Source organism: Chiloscyllium plagiosum, chromosome 1, assembly GCF_004010195.1.
Source record: "Chiloscyllium plagiosum isolate BGI_BamShark_2017 chromosome 1, ASM401019v2, whole genome shotgun sequence".
Classification (NCBI taxonomy): domain Eukaryota; kingdom Metazoa; phylum Chordata; class Chondrichthyes; order Orectolobiformes; family Hemiscylliidae; genus Chiloscyllium; species Chiloscyllium plagiosum.
The window spans coordinates 141,830,368-141,849,406 of NC_057710.1; the positions used below are offsets into that span (position 1 = coordinate 141,830,368).

At 39.7% G+C, this 19,039-nt stretch overlaps 1 protein-coding gene across 5 annotated transcripts in view; it reads right to left on the reverse strand.

The window, feature by feature from the left end:
• Positions 1-19,039, reverse strand: part of LOC122554029 (testican-3-like) — a 544,992-nt gene that overhangs the window by 345,654 nt on the left and 180,299 nt on the right. For 3 of the 5 annotated variants that reach the window (XM_043698524.1, XM_043698525.1, XM_043698519.1), the window contains exons 3-4: positions 5,568-5,576; positions 5,412-5,457 (exon numbers count right to left, since the gene is read on the reverse strand). In XM_043698524.1, the coding sequence (XP_043554459.1) occupies positions 5,412-5,457; positions 5,568-5,576 (55 nt within the window). The remainder of the gene's footprint in view (positions 1-5,411; positions 5,458-5,567; positions 5,577-19,039) is intronic. The other 2 variants (XM_043698527.1, XM_043698526.1) reach the window with 1 other exon arrangement.

Consider the following 19,039-nt stretch of genomic DNA (forward strand, 5'->3'; position numbering starts at 1 on the left):
TACAATTTCGTCACTCTCTGGCACTAGCTTAAAACACAGAAAATTAAACCAAAACAGAGAATATAAAGGCAGAAAAATGAAGAAATAAAGTAAGTGTCCAACTGTGCAATCCTCCTTGTTAAGTGCCCTGTCATGGGCCAGGGGCCTGGTGGCTAGGCAGAAGTCCTCATTGCTGCGTCAATGCCACTGGAATGAAAGTTGCCACTCTTCAGCGCCATCTCTCCTCCACCAATGCTCTTACCACTTTGATTCCTTGCTGGACCTCGCTAATACAGATGCCAATGATGCTGCCAAGTACTGTACCAGTCCAAACTCAACTCTACTGCTACCACGAGGCTGCTTCGAGCCTACCTCATCAACGCAGCCACTGCTGATCTCGTACTGAGCCCAAACTCACCTTTACCGCCACCTCCATGGATCGGCTGGAAGCGGATGCTGCTGGGAACCTAAACTCAACTCCACAGCAGCAGCTACAATTGGGCACTAGGACTGCCATGATGATGCAGAAGCTGCCAGGTATCCCAGCTCACCTCTGATGCTGCCATGAGTTCACGCTGTTGGGCCTACTTGAGTGAGTAGGATCTAAGAGGAGCAGCAAGAGATTCGACCTTTCAGATCAGGCCCTTTCAGCAGCAGTCCTGATGAAAGGTCCCAACCAGAATCGTAAACTCTCCTGCTCCTCTGATGCTGCTTGACCTGCTGCGCTTTTTCCATCTCCACACTTTATCAACTCTGACTTTACAACATGTGCAGTCCTCACTAAGAGGTGCAGCAAATTGTCAGGCCGAAGGGAACCGAAGAGGGAATTCCAAAAGAATAAAAAATAAAGATACTGGTTTTTGCGCATCTAAGAGAAGCAACAAACACTGGTAACCTTTAAGCCCTTCTACCACACAGTAATACTGGTGCACAATCCTTTATTCGAAATGCTCAGGACCAGCTGGATTTTGGAATTCGGAATTTTTCGAATTTTAGAATAAGTGACAGTTTGAGGGTGAATTTTTTTTTTAAAGATCTTACCAGAGGAACACACTCACAAAATAAAACAGGCCTTGAGACAGAATTGAGGCCTGCCAGTACTGGGCCAAGCCCCCACACACCGCATCAGAGTGACACACATCGAGTGGATGTCGACTTGGGTTAACTGTTTGCACGCCAAACAACATCGTTAATGAGAAAAAAAAACTTCACAAAAACAACCTTCGGACTTTGGAGCTTTTTGGATTTCGGAATTTTGGATAAAGGATTGTCTACCTGTAATAACGTAGGTCATTGCATTAGTCAGGAAGTTAGAAGTGGGAGTAGCAAAGGGAATGCATTAATCATGGGTGACATCAATCTGCATATAGACTGATCACCACCAATGCTATGGAGGAAAAGATCCTGGAATACATTTGAGTTAATCTTCTGATGCCAAACTGTTGAGGAACCAACCATTACACAGGCTATTTTAGATTTAGTATTATACAATGGGAAAGGGCTAATTGATAATCTTGCTGAAAAAGAATTTTCAGGTAATAGTGACAAGAGTATGATAGAATTTTCCTCATGTCTGAAAACAGTGTAGTTCAATCTGAAATTGGGTCTCAAATCTAAACAAGGGCAATAATGAAGTTATGATAAGGAAGCTGGCTTTTGTGGACTAGAAGAACACATTGAAAGATTTGACAGTGGACAGGTAATGGATAGTAAAGAATAAAGCTTTAATAAATAATAATAAATAAATAAACAAAAGAATGGATTAGGAATGCTTCTGTGGGTAGGTAGTAAGGAACAGATTAGCAAATATAGATATTGCAGACAGAAACAGAAGAATTTAGAATCAAAAATACAGAAATGGCAGAGAAGCTAAATAAGTAATTTGCTTCCATCTTTACAAAGGAAAAGATCCAGGTTTCCCTGTAATAATAAAGGTCAAAGGGTCTAGTTAGTGTATGGAACGGAAATAAATTAGTATCCAAAAAGTAATATTGGAGAAATTAATGGGACTGAAAATGATAAATCCCTGATACTCAACAACATTCATGGTACGGGTTGATAGAAATGGCGACAGGGGTTCTAGATGCATCAATGATCATTTTTGAAAATTCTATTAATTCTGCAACAATGCCTGCACATTGAAAAGTTGCAAATGTAAACATACACTTTACAAAATGAGCGAGAGAGAAAACAAGGAATTACGGACCTGTAGGTCTGGTCAGTAGTAGGGAAAAAGCAGACATGTAAAATAAAAGATGGGATTACTGTACTAGGTATTTAGAAATTAGTTGTCTGATTAGACAGAGTGAACATGGATTTATAAAGAGAAATCATGTTTGACAAAGAGTTGATAGTGGGGAACTAGAAGATGTGGTGTATTTAGGCTTGTGGAAGACGTTTGAAACACATAGGGGTTAGTAAACAAAATTTAAATCATATGAGACTGTGGCTAATATACTAGGTTGAATTGAGGAATGATCAAGAGGCAGAAAGTAGGAATAAATGCATCAGAGTGGCAGGCTATGACCACTGAGGTTCAGCAAAGTATCAGTCAGCTTGGACTCAGCTGTTCACAATCTATATAGAGAAAGTGAGGACTGCAGATGCTAGAGATCAGGGTCAAAAAGTGTAGCACTATAAAAATACAGCCCATCAGGCTGCATCCGATAAGGAAAAGAGTCGACTTTCAGAATAAGCTCTTGATCAGAAACAATGAAGAGCTTAAGTTCCAAATGTCGACTCTCCTCCTCGAATGCTGCCTGACTGGCTGTGCTTTTTCAGTGCCACACTTTTTGACACTGTTCACAATCTACGTCAATGATTGTATAAAACTTGGTGGGGATACGAATTGTTAAAAGGATGCAAAGACACTTCAAAGGGGTTTAGACAGATTGAGTGACTGGGCAAGAGCATGACACATAGGATATCATATAGTCAAGTGTGAGGTTATCCACTTTGTTAAGAAGAATAAGTGCAAAGTATTTCTTATTGTCAAGAAATTGGAAAGTGTTTATTTCCAAAGGGACTAAAGTCTTCTCGTTCCGAAGGCATTTGGAAGCTAGCATGGAGATGCAGTGAGTAATTCAGAAGGCAATGGTATGTTAGCCTTGATTACAAGGAGGTTTCAGTATAAACGTAAAGAAGGCTTGCTTCAACTGTATGGAACACTGGAGAGCCCGCACTTGGAGTGTTGTAGGCAGTTCTGATCCCCTTGGCAAACAAATAATATACATGCTACAGAGGGAGTAGAATGGAGGTAGACCCAACTGATTCTTCGGATGGTCAAACTGTCCTATGCGGAATGATTATAGAGTCTAGGCCTGTATTTTCTGAGGTTTACAAGAATGAGAGACAACTACAAAAGTCTTAAAGGAGTAGACAAGTTAGACACTAAGTACGTGTGCCATGGATGTATGGTCTAGAAAAAGGGGACGTAAACTAAGAATGAAAGATAAACCACTGAAGGCTGAGATGAGGAGCACTTCTTCACAGAGAGGATGGTGAATCTTCAAAATTCTCTATCTGAGAGGGTGAGGAAGTTCTGTCATTTCACAAGTTCAAGGGACACACTGATAGATTCCGAGATAATACTGGCATCAAGCAACCTGGGGACAGCGAAGGAATAATGCAGAGGTATTGGATCAGCCATAATCTAGAGCAACTAAATGGGCTACTCCTGCTGTTATGTTCTATGACTCGGTAAGAGAAAGAACTAGAATATTAGAAGACCTTAAGTTCAAGGAAGGTAGAACACCGATGGCCAGCCAGACTGCATTAGAGTAGTTGAGGGTATTGTAAACGTATGGATGAGTGTTTTACGAACAGATGAGCTGAGGCAAGAGCATGGTAGAGGTCTAAATGACAATACAGATGCATGATTAAAAACTCATTTCAGTAATGACGTAAAGGCTATGAACAGTGTGTTTGGACACTGGCCTTTTGAGTATTGAAGTCAGTGGCTAGGCAACTGAAATTGTGACAGGGAATAAAATCAATGTCTATGATCAACATTTTTGTTCATCCAGACAATATGGTGAGCAAGAAGCTTGAAATTTAAAGATCCTTGAATTGGTTGATTAGTGATAATGCATAAAAATGTGTTATCACATTGCATGTGAAAACGAACATTTAGTTTCCAGATATCATCATGGGGCAGCCTGGGAATGAGAATTAAAAGGGGGTCAAAGATAGAGACCAGAGATAAAATGCCAAGAGTAGTATGAGAGGTTGCTGGAAGTGATATTCTAGTTCTTAAAGAACAGTTAAGAAATGCATCTAGAAGAGTATAGTCTCATCCACCTGAAGGAAAAAATAGATTGTAGAGATCTTGAGTGGAGGTTGTCACCAATTATGCAAAAAAATGCTTCAGGAAGATGAGAAAGGATAAATTTGAAGTTTGCATTTGCCGTAATCACAACGGATGTCATCCATGACTTCATTAAGAGTTGTTTTGTTACTGTGACAGGATGACACAGGGATTGAAACACATGTCCTGGTGAAAATGCATTTAAGGATTTGGAAAGCAATGGAGGTTGGGGATCAGACCACAGTTTACAAAAGGTAAAGAAGTCAAAAGATCCTCTGACCCACCTCATCTCACCCAAGAGTTTTAATGATGCAGATTTACAGGAGATGGAACAGTTATAAGTATCAACTAAAACTGGAGATATGAATGAAGGTTGGGTTTAGTTGAAAAACATTTTGAGGGAGATTATGGAGAGTCTCATGGACAAGGCGAACTCATCAGATACATGGACAGATAATAAAGTAAACTGAAAAAGGTCCACATTCAGTGCTAAAGCAGGAACAACCTTAGATTAAGATTGACTGAAAGAGAGGCAGCTGATTGGATAGTCTCTTGGTGGCAATTAAGTCCCTGATTATTTTGCACTTCTTTTCAGAAGGGAAGGTGGAAAAGTCAGGGAGAAGAGTTTAAGACAACAGGTTACAATCAAGAGGAGGTAGCCAGTGGATATCTTTGCATACCAAAAATTTGATCCCACAGCACTTCATGTCATCCAGCCAGTTCTGACGGCTGGCTGATTTAATTGTCTACTGTGGCCATTCAGGTCTGCAATTGTGGATTAAATGGAGTTTAGAATGATGACCATAAAGGGAAATGGCCAGTTGAGACTCAGTAAGGGTCATACTGGCTCCACATCACTGTAGGTAAGTCAGTGGATAAGCCCTTCAGTAACTGTAACAATATTGTGTTAACAGGAAGGTCAAAAACAGATGGTTGAGATTCTGAAAGAACAGTTATAATTTAGATATAAACCATGCTTGCATATTTCACTGACTATTTTTCTTCTATTACCAACCTATTGTTTTAAAAAGAATATTGAAAAGTTGCATGTCTTTTCTAAGACTGAAAACTTAAAATTGATATCTGACGTTAATGATGATCTTGAAGAGAATTTGCAATATGGTACCTGGATCCGAATGTCTGTCAGTGTTCCAGCTCCTGAAATAATCATCCTGGAAAACAAAACAAGTAGTTAGAAATATAATTAATCTGTATGTGAAATCATAATTTTTGAATATTGTGAATCAAGTTACAAATGCACAACTGAAAGATAAATACAAACCTCAACCTCCTGTGAGGGCAAGCATGAGAAATAAAAAGAATAAACACGTTACATAACAAATTAGAAACAATTTTGTCAAAAATATAAAAGGAACCTTCAAATTACATCTAAAATGCAGAATTAAAATAACATTTCACATGTTTTATTAACATCAAATGCTGAATTATTCAACTGTTCAAGCAGTATCTATGGAGATAGAAAACATAGTTAATCATTTCAAGTTGATGAAATTTTAAACCTATGAAGGTCATCATCTGAAAAGTTAACTTTGTTTTTTACTCCACAGTTGTGGACAGATCCAAATATATCCAATGTTTTTGATTCTTACTTCAAATTATAAACATCTGCAAAATTTAGTTTTTGTATTGAAATATGTTTGTTTCCAATTTAAATTTGAAATGCTTTTGATGCTAAGCATAAACATTTTAATATTCTAAGTTGTGCAACTGGAAGACAAATGAAAAGGTTACAGAGGTTTATTCTCCAACTCCAAAGCCAACCTCTACTGAAATATTCTCGCATATCACAATAGGGAAATGCTTCCATATTTTCCTGGTATGTGGACCTTGGATTTTTTTTTCTCTTTTCTGAAGTCACAACCATCATGTATAAAATCACATGTAGAATAATATCTGACAAAGTTTAACTTATAAACCTGTGTGTTTATATATTATTTCTTTGCCTCCGCTGTGTGTCAAGCATTCCCAAGACTAGGTGTAAATATCATTACATCCGCTTTGGTTACAGGAGGAGTTAATGTTTATAATCTTCCAAAATTTGACAGAAAAGTTCCAGACAATTGGAAAATTCTGTCAAAAAAAAAAATGACAATGTAGAAAACAACAAGCGAGTTAGTCTATCGTTTTGGAAGATACTGGGAATCATTATTACAGGACTGAATATGTGTGCACCAGAATTAGCTGTGTCCTTAGCCAAGCTGTTTCAAGAATAGCAACACAAGTGTCTACTCGGGGAAATGTGGAACATTGCCTACACCCTTTCCACAAAAGGCAGGATAAATTCAACCTGGCCTATTAACACCCTATCAGTGTTGTCTCCCTCATCAGTAAAGTGATGGAAGGAGTCACCAATAGTGCTATCAAACATCACTTACTCAGAAATAATCTGCTCACTGATGCCCAGTTTGAGTTCTAACTGGGCCACACCACCTAATCTCATTACAAACTTAGTTCAAACGTAGACAAGTGAGCCGAATTCCAGACTTGAGGTGGGAGTGACTGCCCTTGACATCAAGGCAGGATTTAACATATTATAGCATCAAGGGTCCTTAGCAAAACTGGGTCAATGGGAATCGAGGGGGGTTGGGGTTTGGGAGGGGAGTGGTGAGAGAACCAGCTGTTCCCCACTGGAGTCATTCCTCGCTTCAAAAAGGTGTATATGGATTTCGGGAGGACGGTCATTTCAGCTCCAGAAGATCTTTGTCAGAGTTCCTCAGGGTGGTGTCCTAGGCCCAAAACACTTCAGCTGCTTCATCAATGGTCTTCCTTCCATCATAAAGGTCAGAAGTAGGGATGCTGACTAAGATTGTACAATGTTCAGCACCATTCACAACTCCTCAGATAGTAAAGCAATTCCTATCTGAATGAAGAACACCTGGGCAATATCCAGACTTGATCTGAAAAGTGACAAGTCAGGCCCTCTTGTGGTGCAGCAGTAGTGTCCCTACCCCTGTACTTGAACACTTAAGTTCAATTCCCACCAGAGGTGTACAATAATATCTGAACAGGTTGATTCGAAAAATACGTTAAATTAGAAAAAAGTGGCAAGTATCATTTGTGTTACACAAATGACAAGCAATGGCCATCTCCGAGATAGAATCTAACATCATCCCTTGTCATTCAATGAATTTATCAATACAGAATCCTCCCCCCTCCCCCAGTGTTAATATCCTGGGAGTTATCATTGACCAGAAATTGAACTGGACTGGCCATATCAATACAGAATAGTCAAATTCTAGGAATCTTGCAGCAAGTAACTCATCTCCTGACTGCCCAAATCCTGTGTACAAGGCACAAGTCAGTGCGAGTGAATGCTCCCTACGTGCTTAGTGCAGTGCCAAGAAAACTCAAGAAGAATGATGCCATCCTGGACAAAGCAGCCCACTTAATTGGCATCACACCCACAAGCATTTGCTCCCTCCACCACCGACACTCAATGGCAGCAGTGTGCACCATGATACACAGCAGAAATGCACCATGACTCTTTTGACATCATCTTCCATATCCACAACCACTTCCATCAAAACAACAAGGGCAGAAGTTACATGGGAACACCAGCACTTGCTAATAGCATTGTGGATGTACAATCAAAATGAACTGCAATGGCTCAAGGCAGTATCTCACGACAATCTTCTCCAGTTCAACAAGGGACAGGTGATAAATGTTGGACCAGCCACTGATGCTTACAGTTGATGCTATAGAGATATCTATAATGTATCTTTAATGCTTAGATATAGTATGTCTCTTCTCAGTGATGCCTTCCATAGAGTTATAGGCATTAAATATTCAAAGTTTGTCAGGGCAGCTTGATTCTGAATCCAACAGTACATCTACACTGAAATATCCAGATTTTTATTTCAATTTGATGATCAGTTTGGACTTTCACATTGTCCGTCACTGAATGAGTTGTTTAGGAAACAAACTTATTAATTTCCTTAATTGTTAGCTGAAGATTCCTCCTTGCTTCATAGGATGTTCATTGTCGCTGTTCAGTATTCTTATAGAACATAGAACAGTACAGCATAGAACAGGCCCTTCAGCCCACGATATTGTGCCGCCCATTGATCCTCATATAAGGTAAACCTAATGTACATCCCCTCAAATTTCTGTGACCATATGCATGTCCAGCAGTCTCTTAAATATCCCCAATGACCTCGCTTCCACAACTGCTGCTGGCAACGCATTCCATGCTCTCACAACTCTCTCCGTAAAGAACCCACCTCTGACATCCCCTCTATATTTTCCGCCAAACAGCTTAAAACTATGACCCCTCATGTTAACAATTTCTGCCCTGGGAAAAAGTCTCTGGCTATCAACTCTATCTATGCCTTCTTCTTTGGATATGGGAAGATCAGATATTTCACTTCAATTTATTTTATCCTAGTCACCTCAACAACAAATCACACTCAGGTGACTGACTGTGTGGAGTTTGCACGTTCTCCCCGTGTCTGCGTGGGTTTCCTCCGGGTGCTCCGGTTTCCTCCCACAGTCCAAAGATGTGCAGGTTAGGTGAATTGGCCATGCTAAATTGCCCTTAGTGTTAGGTAATAAGGGGTAAATGTAGGGGTATGGGTGGGTTGCGCTTCGGCGGGTCGGTGTGGACTTGTTGGGCCGAAGGGCCTGTTTCCACACTGTAAGTAATCTAATCTAATCTAATCTAATCTAATCTAATCTAATCTGCAACTTGTATTGGTCATTACTAATTATTCACTGTCCCATTTTGAAATCTGGCTCAATTATGCTGAAGATGCTTCAACTTTTGAGTTTGATAGATTATTCAGATGCTACCTTTTTTCTCTGCAATTCTTCTCAAAATTCATTGGCACCTGAAATCTGAACTGACTTCAGTGTTGATAGCTGTGGAAAACATTTTCACCAATTCACTAATTACCAACTCATACTATTGACCATATTAAACATTTTTTTTATTCCAACGTAATTAATACAGAGGATTCTGCTTTTTGATTGGATTCTACCATGAACCTGTAACATTTCTGAGTTATTCAGTAGGCATTTAAAGTTTAACCCTTTCTAGCTTGTGAACAAGGATGTGATCAATACATTCATTCAGTACAGAAAATTCTTAGTTAAGAGGCAAATATAGTGGACACCAAGTACCAGAAAACTATGTTCAGAAGTTGCACATTATGGTCGTGAAACTTGATCTGAGCAGCAACTTATTTTTAAATTCTTTACAGCATTCTAACTCATGCAATCTCCAAGTCTGCTTTCTCATCAGCTGAATTATGACTTGGGACCACCTTCACAGACCACTGCCTTGCAGTGTGTTCCTCTGCCATGGTACTGCAGACCATTTCTTTTGCAATGCAGCTTTCATCAGGTATTAAATGGTTTGTGTGTCATCCTTTGAAACATGCTTTAGTATTGAGTGTTACCATAATATTTTTGTTTTAGTTGGCGTCAACATAGTTACGTCACTTCTCCTTAAAGTCTTCTGGTTGCCAACTTGATTGCCTCGGGGGACTGGTGCTGTTAAATTAAATCTTCAGATCCCATATGGATCACTGAGTTGTGTGTGCTGCCACCCATAACCTTTTTGAGTGTGTGGTTTCATTAAGGAGTTACATTGCATAATGTCTATGAGGGGAGCTACATTCTGGTCTAACAAGTAGAATAAACAAGGTATTATTTACTGCATCAATGCAATTATTTGCAGGTTATAAGAATAGGGTCTACATTATTACAGCTGGAAATGTGTTGCTGGAAAAGCGCAGCAGGTCAGGCAGCATCCAGGGAACAGGAGAATCGACGTTTCGGGCATAAGCCCTTCTCCAGCTCTGATCTCCAGCATCTGCAGACCTCACTTTCTCCTCTACATTATTACAAAGAACTAACCTTTGGTCAGGTTCTTCATGAGGCCCAAGTTTCCTCCCCTACCGTGTCTGCAATGTATCACCACACAGGGTGGAGTTTATTGCACTCTAAGTTGACACCTTCACATCCTTCTAGACACACCCCTTACACCATTAAACATTTAGGAGAAAGTGAGGACTGCAGGTGCTGGAGATCAGAGCTTAAAAATGTGTTGCTGGAAAAGCGCAGCAGGTCAGGCAGCATCCAAGGAGCAGGCAAATCGACGTTTCGGGCATAAGCCCTTCTTCAGGAATGAGGAGGGTGTGCCAAGCAGGCCAAGATAAAAGATAGGGAGGAGGGACTTGGGGAGGGGCATTGGGAATACGATAGGTGGAAGGAGGTTAAGGTGAGGGTGATAGGCTGGAGAGGGGGTGAGGGCGGAAAGGTCGGGAAGAAGATTGCAGGTCAAGAAGGTGGTGCTGAGTCTGAGGTTTGGGACTGAGAAAAGGTGGGGGGAAGGGAAATGAGAAAGCTGGAGAAATCTGCATTCATCCCTTGTGGTAGGAGGGTACCTAGGAGGAAGATGAGGTGCTCTTCCTCCAGGCATCGTATTGCTGTGGTTTGGTGATGGAGGAGGCCAAGGACCTGCATGTCCTTGGCAGAATGGGAGGGGGAGTTAAAGTATTCAGCCACGGGGCGTTTGGGTTGGTTGGTGCTGGTGTCCCAGAGGTGTTCTCTGAAACATTCCGCAAGTAGGCGGCCTGTCTCCCCAATGTATAGGAGGCCACATCGGGTGCAGCGGATGCAGTAAGGATATATTTCCCTCCCCACCCCTATCAACGTTCTAGAAAGACCACTCCCTCGTCAGATCCACACCCCCTACCAACCCAACCTTCACTCCCGGCACCTTCCCCTGCAACCGCAAGAAATGCAAAACTTGCACCCACACCTCCCCTCACTTCCCTCCAAGGCCCCAAGGGATCCTTCCATATCTGTTAGAAATTCACCTGCACCTCCACACACATTTACTGCATCCGCTACACCCGATGTGGCCTCCTATACATTGGGGAGACAGACCGCCTACTTGCAGAACGTTTCAGAGAACACCTCTGGGACACCCGCACCAACCAACCCAAACGCCCCGTGGCTGAATACTTTAACTCCCCCTCCCACTCTGCCAAGGGCATGCAGGTCCTTGGCCGCCTCCATCACCAAACCATAGCAACACGACACCTGGAGGAAGAGCGCCTCATCTTCCTCCTAGGAACCCTCCAACCGCAAGGGATGAATGCAGATTTCTCCAGCTTTCTCATTTCCCCTCCCCCCACCTTTTCTCAGTCCCAAAACTCAGACTCAGCACCGTCTTCTTGACCTGCAATCTTCTTCCCGACCTCTCCGCCCCACCCCCTCTCCGGCCTATCATTCTCACCTTAACATCCTTCCACCTATCGTATTCCCAACGCCCCTCCCCCAAGTCCCTCCTCCCTACCTTTTATCTTAGCCTGCTTGGCACACCCTCCTCATTCCTGAAGAAGGGCTTATGCCCGAAACGTCAATTCTCCTTCTCCTTTGATGCTGCCTGACCTGTTGCGCTTTTCCAGCAACACATTTTTAAGCACCATTAAAAATTTTCCTATTTTGTAAAACCATCCATTTTTCTTATAGCTTGAAGTGAAACTTAGTCTTGAACTTGGGAAATTGTTAGCTTTAGACATTCAATGTGAACCACCAGATGTACTACTGTAACTCCTGAAATATAACCCAAAGCCTTAGCAGATGGGTGGCTTTGCATTTTCTCTTGGATTGAGTCTCAGGGATCTATAGTAAGTTTCAAAGAGAATGGAAGTTTACAACAAACTCAAAAGAACTCCTCAGTTATTTTAAGGCTCGTTTTCCACTTTTATGATTTACTTTTCAGCATTTCTGAGAATCAATGCCAATGACTCTCGATTTGACTACTTACGCTGCCAAATGCAAAGGTGGGGATGGGGCAGAGGCTTGCCTTGGTGCCGTGGCAGAGTGGGAAAGTTAAACAAGAACAAACAATAACACAAAATAACCCTCACTTCTCCATCCATGCAAACTCAAGCCTCCAACCAGCCCCCATAAACCCTCATACACTTCAACTTATGTCAATTTATGCTCATTTCCTATTGCCCTTCACAGCCACTATGTCCTCCACCCACGGCCCTATGAACACCCTGCTAATCTATGCCATATACAAATCCATGAACTCTACTCACCCTTTGCCACTTTACTTGCGCCAACTCACCATGTTACACAATGCCTTATCAGGACAAATTTAATTCAAGTGCTCAATCCCTTATAGAAAAGCACTGAAACTCATGGTCCCACTTCAAAGATTCCATGGCCACTGAGTAGGTAATCAATCTGTGAAATTACAGATGCCTACTCAGATAATGGAAGATTGCAAAGTATGTCATGCAGCACTAATCAAATACTTCTCAGAGAAATATGTACAGAGTAAAATAGTAATGATGTTTCAATAAAATCATCTACGTAAGTGTTTCAAATACTTAAAGGACGGAACTTTTAAACACCTTGACAGGTTTTTAGTAGCTCTGAGAACTTTCTTTTATACTTCTCACTGACAGTTCCTTTGGATCGTTGAAATGAGTTTATTTGCGATTTATGCCTAATTTTAACAATTTCAAATTGCACCTTACTTCTCCTGAAAGTATCCCTGTGACCATATCTAAAATGGGACCCCACCTCTCCAGAAGAGTACATGATACCTCCAAAGGGTTCTACAAAGTTTAGGCCTACTCTTACCTGGTCGAATGTACATGATGTGTTTCACACATAGAGGTCATCTAAATCAGACAGGAAGTATCTTCTGATTTTTGCAGGCAGCTGCTTCTGCAAATCATGCATGCACAAAGTATCATCCGTTCCATTTCTTACCCCGACAAAATGTTCATGGGCAGGATTCCTCCACCATTTTCACAACAGAAATCCGTGCCACAGACATCTAAAATAAAACTATACTTTCAAGAAAGACTTTACTCATATCATTGTATAAACATTTTTTTTTGTAAAGGGAAAATACAAAGATGCAATATGCTCTGATACTTTGCCAAGTGTTACTTTTTCCCCCCCCCTTATCCTCCATTTTCTTCCCCATGACACCTCAAAGACATTTACTACCTGATAAATGCATTTCCTAGTATACTGATCACTGAATTTGGAATGCCCTTTAAAACCGTTCTTTTAGTATCCCATAATTAGTATCACCTATGTAGCATGGGGACCTCATTTAACTAGTCTTGTATAAAAGTAAACAAAATATTTATCAGATGCCACACTATCCTATTAGGAATATGATGTTTTCAAAAATAAGATTTGTCTCAGAAGGACTAACCAACCTTCAAATGGAGGTGAGCAAGGAGTCAACGGTGATGAATAGCTATCCATGGTCATTGAATCTTTTGACCTATCAACTGATTAACACAATGTAAGCAATTGGCTCCTCGAAATATCAGAAAGTACACAGAGGTAGACAGCAGTCCTCATCTCTTAGATACTGGTCATCGTCAGGAAACTGCCTTCTCCAGATGGTAGATAGAATGGAGGGGAAGGATAAAAACGTAGGGAACAGTTCCCAAACATTGGCGAAAGCACAGAATACAGATCGACACATTCACAGCAACAGCCCATTTGTCCTTTATTAGTGAGCCATCACTAAATGTCACGTTGTTTACTTTTTGCAAATTAACTAATGTATCATATACAAGCTGCTGCTTGATAACCAACTCAAACTATCTAAACCATTCTGTACAAATGGTCAACTATCTATATTAGATACGGGCTGAAAATGTGTTGCTGGAAAAGCGCAGCAGGTCAGGCAGCATCCAAGGAGCAGGAGAATCAACATTTCGGGCATGAGCCCTTCTTCATATTAGATAATTGATCACCAACTCCAAAATCAACATGCAGTATTAGTCTCCTTTACATAAGGATGGATGTAAAAAATGAAACTTTTTTGATCCAAACCAGGAATTGGGGGATTGGAAAAGTTGGACAGGTTAGATTTGTATCGATTCAAGTTTATAAGAACAAGAGCCAACTTCAATGAATCATACAAGACATTGTGGTCACTAGACCAGGTGGATGTGAAGACAATGCTTCTTCCTGCAGGAGGATCTAGAACTAGAGGTCATTGTTTTAAAATAAGAGATTCCTGAGGTAAGACATGACTTTTTATTCCTCTGTCAGACGGTTAGTTGTTATCAGAATTATCATATTCAAAAGCTGGCGGAAGCAAAGTCTTTGAATATTGTTAAGGCAGAGTTTGACAGATTCTCTAAGAAAGGTAGTGAAAGATTATCAAGGATAGGTGAGAATTTGGATTTTCATTTACAATCAAATTGATTGTATAGAATAAGGGAGCAATTTTAAGAGACAAGGTGGCCTACTCCTGCTTCTGAGTTGTATTTTCATTATGTATGTGCAAATGCAAAGAGTGAAGGTTCCGTAATGAACAGCCTATTCCTCCAGACATTACACTCCTGTTTAGTCATGAGGGGAAGGTAGAAATCAATTTCTCCAACAATCCTTTTTTTTTAAAGATATGACCAACTTTATATCTGTCCAGTTACACGTCCTCTTATACAACATTTTCTAACAATTCCCCATCCTACCTTTTGAGGACAGAAATTCTACTATCACCCCTCTGACAGAAAATAAAAGTCATGTTGTACCTCATTTTAAATAGTGGCCCCATTTCGAAATTCCTCAAAGATTTAAATTTAGATTCTTACTGTCATGTGTAAGACCATAAGACATAGGAGCAGAAATTAGACCATTCAGCCCATCAAGTCTACTCCGCTATTTAATTATGACTGATGGGTGGAGAAACCTCATTCTCCCCATAACCCTTGATCCTCTTGACAATCAAGAATATAATTATCTTAAATATATTCAATGACGTGGCCTCCAAAGCCTTTTGTACCAACGAATTCCACAGATTCACCACTCTCTGGCTGAAGAAGTTTCTCTTTATATGTGTTCTAAAAGGTCTCCCCTTCACTCTAAGGCTGTGCCCTCAAATCTTAGTCTCTCTTATCAATGGAAACATCTTCCCATCATCCACTCTGTCCAGGTCACTCAGCATTCTGTAAGTTTCTATTTAGATACCTCCTCATCCTTGTAAACTCCATTAAGTATAGACCCAGAGTCCTCAAACATTCCTCATATGTTGAGCTTTTCATTCCTGGGACCATTCTCGTGAACCTCCTCTGAACACACTCCAGAGCCAGTGTATCCTTCCTAAGATATGGGGCCCAAAACAGTGTACATACTCCAAATGTGGTCTGACCAGAGCCTTATAGAGCCTCAGAAGTACATCCCTGCTCTTGTATTCAAGACCTCTCAAAATAAATACCATCACTGCATTTTCTTTCCCAACTACTGACTCAACATGCAAGTTTACCTTGAGAGAATCCTGGACGAGAACTCCCAAGTCTCTTTGCACTTCAGACATCTGAATTTTCTCCCCATTTAGAAAATAGCCCATACCTCCATTCTTCCTACCAAAGTGCATGACCTCTCACTTTCCCACATTGTATTCCTTCTGCCACTTCTTTGCCCACTCTCCTAACCTGTCCAAATCTTTCTGCAGCCTCCCGCCTCCTCATTGCTATCCATCCCTCTACCTATCGTTGTATAGCCTCCAAACTTAGCCAGAATGCCCTCAGTTCCTTCATCTAGATCATTAATGTATAAAGTGAAACATTTATATGCTATACCGAGCCTTGCAGAACAACACTTGTTACCGGCTGCCATCCTGAGAAAGACCCCTTTGTCCCCACTCTCTGCTTTCTGCCAGACAGCCAAGCCTCTATCCATGCGAGCAGCTTGTCTCTAACACATGGGACATTACATAGTCAAGTACAGAATTACAGAAGTACAGTGGCCTGATTGTCATGTTCAGGAAAACCTTAGATCAGCATGTCAAATGGTCATTAGTTGTTCATGCTGAGCAAGACAGCAGTCTAAATAGGTGACTAATAATTAAAGATTGAAGAACAATTAAATTAGTGACCTACGCCAAAGATTCAGGATTCTTAGTAAATGGGCATGACTTGCATGTTGTTGCATTTCAGACTAAGTTAATCAATAAGTTTAGATACAAAACATATTTCAAATTTAAGTATTTCAGACATTTTGTGAAATACAAATACAGCATCATGCTTTGCTCATCATTAAATGACATGCTGTATAGAAAACTTTCAAACCATTATGGTGTGTTTCAATGCTAGCTATTTAATGCATTACAAAAGTTTGGCTACAAGCTTAAACTGCTTATTCAGTATAGTACCACTAATAAAAGGTTTTTTAAAAGATTTGCAAATACCACCTTTCATGATCACAGAGTGTCCCAAATTCTTTTACAGAAGTGAAGTATGTTTGATGTGTAGTCAATGTTGCAATGCAGGAAATATCAATGTTTACAAATAGTAATGTCAATAAAGCATTAATAACTCATTAGTGATCTTTATGATGAAATTACTTCAAGCTAATAGAGAAGTTTGCTCTCTTTCTCTAAATCTTTGAAAACTATTGTATTCCGTCAACATGAACTTTGCAAAACAATACATTCAAATGACTACGGTCCTGAAGATTGGTCACAAATACAGAATTTTGTAAGTAACTCAAGTTTTTTGTACAGCTATAAAACTCAAGTACTGTACACTCCACAGCTGGATGTGAAACGTTTCATTCGTCATATTGCTTAAGTGATAATTTAGGTTTGTTATAAACTGTGAATGATCATTCTTCAAAACAATTTAACAATCAACCAAAATTTCACAAAATCATAGGTACATTCTTTTTGGATAATATTTTGATGATTAGTTATTACATTTGACATAAACGCAGTTTAACTTTACAAGTGAGAAACAAACTTTTCATAATTAATTTTAATACGCTAATGGCCATTTAGATTATTATACTGTCTCCAATAGTTAAATGATGAGTTTTGTTGTGAAATTTCTGTACACCGCAATGTCTATGATAATTGATATGAATTGCAGAATGTAAATTAAGTACAACAGAATCAAAGTCTTTGTCCAGAAAATCAGAATGCCTTAAGAGATGATTTATTGTATTATATTAATGCATTAAACCTGGAATATACATTATGAGCGATGGGCAGATGCCTTCCTTTGTGAGGGAAGAAATTGGACGCAAGATGATTGTATCCATTGCCTGTCATTTCAAATAATGAAATGCCAGCAACTGTAACTGCAGACATGAAAAAGAAAACTATTTTTTTTTAAAATACGAGAGTAAAGCAAAATATTTAAAACATTAATGGATCTAACAAATAAGATTAAGGACTGTGTGGATAGTCTAAAATACCAAGGTCCCCCAATTTAGATTTAATTGATTTGCATTAGAAAGCTAAATTTGCTAATTCCAAATGGATAAAATGACTGCCCTTTCCATTATTTCTTGAGAAAACAAGAGATGTATTTAAAGCATTTCACTGGAGCAGAGGTTTTGCTAAGGTTATTGAGCCTGGGTTACTGTGGCAAATCCTAACCAATGGCTTGCTAGTCTCTCATATTTGTAATCTACCTGGAGGAACATGGAGCAGAACTGAACAATCAATTAACAACTTGTTAATAAACTGAACAAATCAACAGAAAAGAAAAGGCATGGGACGATGACCCAAAATTAAGCTCTTGGATATTTCAAACAATCATATAGTCTTTCCAGAATTTCTGTGGATCAAATAGCATTTAGGAAGGAGGCTGCTCGCTGCACTGCTAGATACAAACAAGCTGAAGACTAATGTAGATAAGTAAAATGAAAGATATATCCCGAAGCAACAAATACATTGGGTACTTTATAAAAACAAAACTCTTAGGTTGATGTGTGCGTGGAAACTCTTGAGGAACAGACTTGAGAAAGTGTCCTTATATGAATTAAATATTGTAAATGAGGAAATACAACTACTTTTCTAAACTGAAGAACTTTTCATGGGATTATCTGTATTTCCCGGAGATTATACTGGACTGCATTACCAAAGCACAATGAGTGTGATTTTAATTTAAAACAATCCTTAATTCATAGCTTAATTAGCATGTTTACCTTATGTAATCCAGATACAAATGTGAAAAAGAGGTGTAATATACAATAGTAGCATAGCATGTCATGAATCAAACCTTGCAGGCTGATCATCATTTAACATTAATGGTCATGCACACACACTCCCATTGCATTAGGTCAAAAAAAAATACAATCAGACTCAGGCAACAGATGGGGACTTCTCACTGAACTCACGCTGGCAAATGGGGAGAGAGGTCTGCACAGGGAAGGAGAAAATAAGCCTGAACTGCAAAAAAAAAGTATGGCAAAAATAATGTGTTTTTCATTTTATACATAGGTCCAAAATATTTTCAAAATGTGAAATTATATTACAGAACAACCAGACAGTAAAGAGGAAAATCTATTCCATTGATTTTGTATAAAATATGCAGTTTAAAGGAAATATAATTTAAGTTACAATAAATGAACTGATACAGAAACAGGAGCGTGATAATTGCAGATCTGTACCAGAAAGCATTGCAACTGCAATTTCTGCATTTCATCACTATACTACATCTGAAGGACTACTATATTGATTTAATAAATAATTTTACCTGAGCTTTGCTGTTGTGTGAACTGTGCAATTGGATGCATGCTGTAATCATAGGGGTATACAGCATGGAAACAGACCCTTCCGTAAAACTCCATGCCAACCAGATATCCCAACCCAATCTAGTCCCACCTGCCAGCACCCAGCCCATATCCCTCCAAACCTTTCCTATTCATATACCCATCCAAATGCCTCTTAAATATTGCAATTGTACCAGCCTCCACCACTTCCTCTGGCAGCTCATTCCATACATG